The sequence below is a fragment of the Lineus longissimus genome, chromosome 13 (assembly GCF_910592395.1).
Source record: "Lineus longissimus chromosome 13, tnLinLong1.2, whole genome shotgun sequence".
Classification (NCBI taxonomy): Eukaryota; Metazoa; Nemertea; class Pilidiophora; order Heteronemertea; family Lineidae; genus Lineus; species Lineus longissimus.
In genome coordinates this window covers 5,649,323-5,658,871 of record NC_088320.1, presented here as the reverse complement: position 1 = coordinate 5,658,871, position 9,549 = coordinate 5,649,323, and the positions used below count along the sequence as shown (strand labels likewise).

The 9,549-nt window shown below is 42.8% G+C and overlaps 2 protein-coding genes across 2 annotated transcripts; one reads left to right on the top strand and one right to left on the bottom strand.

The window, feature by feature from the left end:
* Positions 1–2,099: 2,099 nt before the first annotated feature.
* Positions 2,100–5,378, bottom strand: LOC135497889 (uncharacterized). The gene is made up of 4 exons (XM_064787880.1): positions 5,261–5,378; positions 3,626–4,956; positions 3,362–3,481; positions 2,100–3,150 (listed from the first exon to the last, which is right to left on the bottom strand). Exons 2-4 carry the CDS (start codon positions 4,859–4,861, stop codon positions 2,536–2,538), a joined length of 1,971 nt encoding a protein of 656 aa, XP_064643950.1. The 5' UTR covers positions 4,862–4,956; positions 5,261–5,378; the 3' UTR covers positions 2,100–2,535.
* Positions 5,379–5,693: 315 nt separating this feature from the next.
* LOC135497888 (protein canopy homolog 2-like) lies at positions 5,694–9,038 on the top strand. The gene is made up of 6 exons (XM_064787879.1): positions 5,694–5,874; positions 6,209–6,314; positions 6,828–6,943; positions 7,261–7,458; positions 7,615–7,720; positions 8,009–9,038. Exons 2-6 carry the CDS (start codon positions 6,212–6,214, stop codon positions 8,191–8,193), a joined length of 708 nt encoding a protein of 235 aa, XP_064643949.1. The 5' UTR covers positions 5,694–5,874; positions 6,209–6,211; the 3' UTR covers positions 8,194–9,038.
* Positions 9,039–9,549: the final 511 nt, after the last annotated feature.

The window sequence follows — 9,549 nt, the reverse complement described above, 5'->3', positions numbered from 1 at the left end:
TGCAGAAACCACGAGAAGTCTCCAATCAGGTTGAACAGCTCAAGCAAAAGTGAGTCACATAGATTTTTCATCTTCTGGGTTCTCTTTTTAGACCCACGATTATCATTTTGCGACAACTTGCATGCACAGTTTGCTAGGTGGAAGATTCCACAACTGGCATCCCCATGCACAAGATATCCAAGCAAGGACAGTCACAAGATCTTTTGGGGGATTTCGCTTTCAGTTACATCGAGTACTCCAATAAAGGGCTGGTTGTCTTTAAACCATTAAACATTAACTATATCCATTCAAACATGACCAGAATGTGACATTGTCTCTGCGACGTCTTGGGGTACCTCGTCGATAGTCCTCAGCGTAATTTTATGTCCATTTGCTAGCTCTGTTTAGCTGATGGGGCTCCGGGTGTCCTCGATGATAATTAAATACACAACCATGTGATCAGAAATTTCTGCAGTACATATAAAGTGACCCCATGGCCAGAATGAAATTTTATTGTCGAATAAAGCATTTGGCATGTCGCTATTGCAACTCGTCTCAGTTTACAATCATGTAGATATAGCGCTGTCCTCGCTACGGAGTCAGCCAAGTGGAGCCAGTAGGTGCTATATCGCCGAAACTGAACTCCAGTACCCTCCTGTAGTAAGTCTTAAACCGATATGCTCACACCCACTGGCCTAAAATTTGAAGTCCTTGTTGACATTATTCATGAAACGTTCAGTATGGCTCCAAAGCCGTCCTTCATACTGGACAGTGGTGCCATCGTTGGCGTCGCCTCCAATTTCACTGGGATGTGACATATTGCTTGCTAGGGAATGTTATGGTCCGCTTTACACTCAGTGACGACAGTATATTGTAATTGCCATTCAGAAATGTGGCTGACACACAGAACGAATCGTTTACTTAGGAGAAGTAAAGATACAATGTCACATCCATTAACGTTCTCAATTGGACCTGAAGTTGTCTTCTGTTTTGATCAGATGTGTCGGTTTGTCACAAATCTGAGTGGAGACAGAACCATGGCGGCTATTCGCATCACCAAGATGCCCTTTCGCCACTTGACTGGAAGGAGTCCTCTTTCCTACACCGACCGACGATATCATATTCGAAGAGGATGGGTGTTGGAAACAGCCTGTGGTGAAACTGCCAGACGGCGGACCTAAACCGCACCGCACATCTCGCAGGAGCGCCTACTTCTCGCTGAGCGCTAGGCTACCTGGCCAGGCTGAGGGACACTGGCCTGCAGGTTATGTGGTGACAATAACGCACTGGTGAAGACAGCTTAATTCGTACGGCCGTCAAAAGGGCTGAGGATGCGACAAAATAGCAAACAACCGGCCTTCATATGAGGAACGAAACCGTCCTCTGTAGAAATCCCGGCCAGTTACTAGGTTGTCAACTGCCGCATGGAGTGTCTTGTCTTGCTCAGCAGTTCTGTATGAACAATACCTCAGAATGGCTAGGTTGTAAAATTGACCACGGAACATCCAGGGCTCATCAGCTTTATTGGCCATGGAATGAAGTATCACTGACAGGGGTCCGAAATTGGACACCCCAACGCTTGCTGCCACACTCCACTGTCGAAATGTCACATCCATGGGACGTTCATCTGAGACACAGTGTCCTTGATGCTGACACACAAATCCCCTCAGTGGCAAGATTGTGACATTGTCCCTGTAACATACAGGCCTCATCAGCTTTATTGGCCATGGAATGACGTATCGGAGATCCGAAATTGGACACCTCGACGTTTGCTGCCAATTTATGGTCGGAATGGGAAGTCCATTGGAGACACAATGGGCGATATGAATAAAGACTAGCAAATGCTTTTACTCCGGTTTTGTACAGGAAGGCCTAGTGTAAATGTACATGGAGATTTAGATAAAAGCATTTGCTAGTCTTTTTTCATATCACCCAGTGTCCTTGATGCCGGCACGCATATCACCTCAATGGCAAGATATTGTGACATTGTCCCTGTAACATCCAGTCACATCTGTGTACAACAAAGGATGATAACTTCGAGCTGTGCACTCGGGTTATCGGATGGACTTGATCTTTAAAAACACAGTCAAAAATTATTCAAACTGGAAAAGACACTTTATTCAGTCAAAAGAAAATGCACATAAAGAAGGGTATACATAGATATCTGTATAAAACTCTATAAAAAGATAAAAGCTTAGTTTATGTTACATATTTGTAAGCATAAAATCTCAGCACTTAACATAAACCTTATTGAGTCCCAAACTCAAATGTCAACAAAGGATCACCTCAAAGTAGCTTGATGCCATGAGAGATGAAATTTCTCTCTGAACCCTCTTCCCCTCTGTACGAGGAAAAAAGGCCGATGTCTTTCATGACATCAAGCAGTTTTGAGATGATCCTCAAGATCTAGGTGCAAGGTGCATTAATGTCACTTTTTTATGATCAAGTTGATCAAAATGACACAAAAACAAAACAAAAATAAACAAACACAGAATAACCATCATAAGTGTAAGACTATTTTGTAAAATCTTTGAATAAGAATGAAAACCTATTATATCATGCATCATCAAAAGGTGATTTACACACTTCAGTCGGTCGCCCGGCAAAAAATGGCAAACCAGTTGAAGACTTCTGCGTATCATGTTGGTCTAACGAAACATGATCGTCATGTGCTCCCACATGGTTGTCCACCGCAGTGCCCGAGGATGGCCGATCCGATAGCTCAGTGAACGTCACCTGATTGTCAGTCGCCCGATTGTCTGACGCAATCATGTGATACACCCCCATGTCCTGAAGCTGCTTCTCAGCGACTGGCTCCCATCCCTTGTTTGCCGATGGGTTAATGGGACTGGGATGCAACAAAGTCTGAACGTCAACCTGCAGGTCGGGTTCGTAAGTTCTTAACGCCAACCGTGCGCGTTCCTGCGCATATTTCCCGATTCCAATTAAGACACGGACGCCAAGGAGTTTGACGACATCGCAGAGTGCCTGATCACATGACTCGGTGAGAATTCCTGCGTGGGCCTTTGCGAGTTGTGGCGGTGTGATATTCTTTCCCGTCTTTGACATGAGGGCAAGAGGGCAGTAGTTGTGCACGAAACTGTGCCGGAAGAACTCGTCGGCAGTGCCACAGATTCGTCGGAACATTCCCCAGAATCTGGACCCGCTCACCTGAAACAGACAATGAATAACCTGATGAAAGCTACAAGAATGAATGCCGAGACTGGCTAATCATGTTTCACCGTTTAGACTGGAGAGATCTTTGAGACGGAGTATCAGGAAATATACTACTATCGTTGCCTTAACAGACCTTAAACTAACAACATGAAATAGGGTCGGACTCTTAACTTTAGTATACAGGCTTCCTTCTACCTCTACTTACCTCACTCCTGGTACAGTCAAACCCCAAGATAGGCCGCTGTGGATGCTCTTTCGCTGGTTTTTCAACCCGTCCTTCGACTTTAAGCCAGTCTTTCACAAGATTGATTTCACCGAATGGCACCTGAAAAGACCATGTTGAGTGCTTGGTATCACAATTATACCAGAAGGACTTTATACATATTACCAAGAATTAAGAAAGACTAGTCTTCCAACAAATCGTGATACTTTAAACTGTTTTTGCTGACACCCTGTAATGCCTTCTTACCCCATTCTGTGCCATCCCGAATGGTCCTGGATTCATTCCAATGAACAGTATCTCCTTCCTCGAGTTGCAGTACTTCCGGACATAATCCTCATGAGGTTCGTGCGCGTAGCGCGTGGGGTTATACGTATGGGTAACAGGTTCGACAAACTGAATCTGATCAAGAACAACATTTAACTGATTCTCAATATGGAGGAAGGTGTCCGAAATTGAACCCACCGAATCAAACGTTCGAACATACTTCTCAATCATCATATTCTCTTGACGGATACGCTCTGCATTTGGATCAATAGTGTTAGTCCGTTTCTTGTATTTGCGTTGAGGTGACACAGACTTTTGATCAGGGTAAGGCACTTGTTGATGTTCCCACTGGTGTTGGTGCTGAGACCACTGGCCTTGGTGCGCCTGAGGGATGCCATATGCTTGGTAGCTTTCTTGATGACTATATGGACTAACTGCGGCGTTACCAGGATAATCTCTTTGGTACATCTCATGATGACCGAAAGCTGCTGCCCATTTCATCGCAATGCCATGATCATTCATAACAGAGTCATCCTCGTACTCCCTCTTAATCCCAGTCAGGGGCGCAGGATGTTTCCTGCAGTTCTGGCTATCATGCAGTTCTTGTTTTATAAGGGATGACAAGGCAGTACCATCACAGGAGCTCTCATTCCCAGCAATACTGTCCCTTTTCCTGTTTGACTGCAGATTCTGGTATGAATCCGCAGTCAAATTGGCAGCGCCTGTTACCATGGTTACATGATTGGTTACATGATTGTCCCGGTAATTGTAAACATTGTGACGAGTGTCGTTTATATTTCCTGGCTGGTGCTGGAATGGTAACAGATGGTATGGTGATGAAAATTGAGGCTCCATAAAGCTTTGTTCATCAAGCATTTGGCGATGCATGTAAGCTTCCTGGCTGCTGTGGTCACTATCTGTGTGACTAGGTTTATCGACTCCCAGGGCTGCTGGTGAAGACGGACCCGGGACACCTCTGATATCAGAACTAGGCATAGAATAATATCCTGGGTACACATCCTGATGCTGGGAATAATAAGAAGTTGCTTCAGCCAAGGATTTAGATAAAGCTGTAAAGTCATCAGTTGAATATGAAGGTTTAGAAGCACTTGATGCTCCCTCCGCCTTGACCAAATTCAAAACATCATTGTCACAATCAACTTGGCTTCCATATCTGCTTGAACCGCACCCTTCTAACCAGTCAGGATGCTGAGCCATTTTACTGCAGTTGTAATGTTATTTTCTTTGATCTTACAACGGACCATGGCAGACGACACAATTAGCCATTGTCCATCATTATTCCGAGTCAATTTCTGAAAAATATATGAAATAGTTGGGAGTTACATGATTAATTGAGTTCATTGCCAGTTGGTTTTGATTTAATGAGATTCGCTCCTTGGTCCTTTCAGGATATCTATATAATTTTCCTTCGGAGTTTGTAGAATGCAGTATCCTTCAGCTTCAAATAAACTAAACATTGTAAGCCCTTACTTTACTCGTTATGTCACATTACCTCATAACGACAACAACAACAAATGAAAAAGAAAACACAAAATCTCACAATTCAGTTCTTTTCCTCAAATATATGGCATTAGAGATAAAGATTTATATACAGACCTAATGCAACATTTATGAACTTGATCAAGAGCTTGTCTAACTGACGAGGATATCCTCACAAAAGGAGAAATTAGCAGTTTTTCTTGAAAAAATATCAACTTTTTTTCTACAATTTCGCCTCCAAAACTTAGAGAACAAAATGTTACAACACTGTTGAACTCATCAAACTGAGGTAGACAAAATTCATCTAATTTCGTAATAAAGACAACTTTCTTAGTCTTTCTTATTTCAGTACTTAGGATTTGTATAGCTTTTAATACTAAAAGACAGATTTAATGCAAAAGCAAGCGAAAACTAATGTTTTACATTTGTTTCAAAACAGTTCAGTTTGACCCAATTATGGTGCACACTCCAGACAGTGACCAAAATTTCAAGCTATTTCCTTTACTACAGGCATGCGCACTATGTAATTTTGTTTAGGAGTATGGTTTAAAAGGCTGAGAAAGTTGTGGCAGTCTGTCGTTGGCTGATCAAAAATGCTCAAACTTTTGATGCAAATGTGGTCTAAAAGAGTCACATTACTGCCAATTTCTGTTTGAAAATACTTTTCTGCTCTACTGGGAGAAAACCAGTTAAATTCAAGCCCGCACCAAGATTTTATTGAGGAAAAAGTAGTATGTACTTTGTTTTTTTGTTCACGTTGACGTTGGTCGGTGTCTTCTGAATTAGTAAATCATTAAATTTTGCCCTGTGAGCCTGTGGCTAACTGTGCCTCGCCTCTTGTGTGTACATTCTTTGATTTTCATATCACAAAAGACTGGTGATCTTCAGAAGTCCCCCATGCCCCCCCCCCCCTCACATGACTGGTGACCATGTATGTAGAGGCCTACCACATAGGCCACGCTGTGGGTTGGCTGGTAATTTTAGAAATGGCCTACAAAAATTTAAAAAAGAAGGCTTTGCAGTAATCATACATGTATATATATTTAGCTCCTACTTTTTTTTCAGAAAATGACGCAGACAATACTTAAAGATGTGACAATCCTGCTGGCCATTCTGATGGTCCTCCTTCAAATGACAGTTGCCAAAATAGACAAGTCTTACTATTGCGGAGGTCGGTACAGAAGCAAATGACACCCATCATCATGATTGATACAGATTAAACTTAGAGATGAAGTCCACCTTTTTTAAAACACTTCACTATTTTACTGGCATGATTTAGAGATGGAACAGCACTCTACAATAGGTCAGGTCAAGTCTTGGGGTTGAGAAAGTGTTAGATGTAGGTGGTGGTGTAACGTCATCGCTACACCCACACCTGACCACCCTGCTTGGTGTTGCCAAAGTGTTAGGCAGGTGTTAAACCAGAGCTCAGTGTTGAGAGGTCGGGTTGGCCTCCTCCACCAACACCAACAGCTGTAACTTCCTCAACCACAAGACGAACTGACCCAAAGGATGGTTTTGACAACGACAAGCCAGAGCCCAAGCAAAGCACACATAAGCGACTGTGACCCATTGTTCAAGGTGAAACACATGGCTGGTCAGCACCCAAACAAAGTTTCCTAAGTTCATCCTAAAGCCTCGGTAATACCTAGAGCTCCTTCTCATTATGGGGATTTTTTTACAGCATGCTTGGCCATTGTCCAAGAAGTGAACATAAAAATTGGAGAAGTTGATCCCAACAAAAAAGTCGAAGTTGGAAGTTTTCGAGTGGATCCTGACGGAAAACAGAAGCTCAAAAAAGTAAGTGTCCTATCCTATCATCAGGGAAAAAAAGATGTGTGTTGAGCGCAAGTTTAAGACTATTCATAGACTCAGTTGAGAGTAGTGAGATCGGCCTCATTGTGGTTAGAACATTGTATAATCAGGAGGTTGTCAGTTCAACTCTCGGGAGGATCGCCGCTGTTTTGTTGGTGTCCTTGAGTAAGACACTTAACCCTCAATTGTTCCTGCGTCTAGACTCCCTTTAAACTGTCTCTTTTGGTCCGACGATGGGCAACTCTGGGCTACTTTTCGAAATCTGCTTAACTAGAGATCTCGTCCTTTCTATTTCAATCTAGGTATCCTATGCAACGTCTGAAGTCTACCTGACAGAAGTGTTTGAAAAAGTCTGCGAGTCAATGCACGAATATGGCGAAAAATTTGAGAAAGATTTGGATGTGAAATTGTTTCCAAGAACGAACCGTCCTGATTCAGCGCCCATAGATCTGATTGGAGTTGAAATGAATGAAGGCATTTTTAAGAAGCTCAAGAGTGCAGTAAGTAAGAGGCGAATCGAATGAGGGGTTCCTTGTCCATTGACCTTACATTGTGGTTTAAAAGTTTTCTAATTTCACTGAACGACGAAGCCACAACATCTTCAAGTGCCAAGCGACGTAAAAATTCATGTTAAACTTTTGAAAATTTTATTTCAGTGCCATACCATTGTAGAAGATCATGAAGATGAGATGATAAAACTGTTTAAAAAGAAGAGCATCAAGCGTGAAAACCTTGGCAGAGATATTTGTCTTAATTTAGCGAGTAAGTACATGTACATTCGCACCGAGGCCTTGCCTTGTTTTTCGGAGTAAGGTAACATGATGTCACCAGCAGACCTGGGTGCCAGTCAGACAGGGGAGAGCACATGTCAGAACAGAAGTAGCCATCTCCTGGCAGTGTTTAGGTCCTGTTCTGATGGGTAGAGAGCGCTATTTTATTGCAGTGTGAAAAAGACTTTGAAAAAAAAATGAGAACTGATTTTTGATATCAAACTTTGCACTCACAACTTTCTTTTTGACTTTTTAAAACGTCTTTTGTATACTTTTGCAGAGGTTTGTACTGGCAACGAAGTCCTTGCCAAGCTGATGTGGGACAAAACGTCCGAAGAACGCAAGTTTAAATCCGCGAAGGCGAAGAAGCAGGAGGAGATTCAAAAACAAGCAGAGGAGGCAATCAGGAGGCAAAATTTTGAGAAGGCTCCGGTCGCTGGTGAAGCCGCCAAGCAAGAGCTTTGAGCTCTCACATCATGATTAGGTGCATTTTCCTCACAACATTCCGGGTGTCAACCATTGACCGGTTTATATCTGTGTGGTATCATCTCATCCTGTTGCGGTCACACTCATGCAAGACTTCATCAGCTTGATCAGAACGTAGCTATGTCGAATCTCATTTTGAGGGAGCATCAGTGTTCTCGACACATTGGCCATTTTCTGGGCTTACGCTAGACTTTCTTGATAGGGTGTTTAAACTATGTTTATTTGGTTTTCCTTTTTTTCTTTTTCTCACTTGTGTTAAATATCTGAATATGAAATATTGTGAAGTATCCATCTGTATCATTATGACTCTGGACATCACCATCATGGGGATCCTTTAGTTTGTTTTTGATGCTGAGCAAGTCTTACTGCGTTGCAGTTCCTTGTACCAACACAAGATGGCTCTCTATTAAAATGATAACTTACTGTGTAGTCAGTTCCGGTGTGTCGTTTAACATGGGCATATCACACGTAATATAGGGCTTTTGTACAGGCGCCCTTCAACTGGCTCAAAAGCGGCTACATAGTATGTTAGTCATGCAGTGTGCCTAGCTTGCTCTGTGTCAGATCTATTTGATTTGATTCCATTCCTAGCTATCTTTCCACTAAGTCGCGTAGAACTCTTAACACTTGATCTCATTGGTGCCGTTGAACCATTTTCTCAAAGGTACCTTACTTAATAATGTGACATTTCTCGGCCAAAGTGAACTCTGCTTTACCAACATGCAGTTGGAGATGACTAGTAAATCTGTTCTTGTTGTATATTTGGCTTCGGTACAAGTAATGGAAGTTTTCTATTGTGTGCTAATAAAGTATTTTCGTAAGCATTTTATTGTCTCTCTCCCCATCTCTATGTCTAAATAGCCCTTCCAAGTTATGGGACAATTTTCGCCCTGATTGTCCCCTAAAATCTGGACTTCTGTTACATGCATGACTCCACAAAAGTCTTGCCAACTTGGTGAGAGAGATGAGCCAGTCACAACCAGACCAAATCTGGTCTGGCTGTTTTAATACCCTATATTGGCAGCATGGTGACAGATGGGACAATGACCACCACACCAAATTGGGCCTCTCAGTTCCACCACTGTGTCAAATGAGACGGTTGTAACGTGCCCGAATTGAGTGTGGCTGCTCCACCAACGGGTTACCAACATGCTGAGAGGGATGAGACTGTCACAATCACCCTTAAAAAGCTGGCTGCGTCACCGTTTTGTCAACATCTGATTGATAAGACAGTCACAACCACGCCAAATCGGGTCTGGTTGTGCCATTACCTTGTATAGCCAGCAACAGACGAGACAGTCACAATCACTCAAATGGGCCTGGCCGCTCCACCGT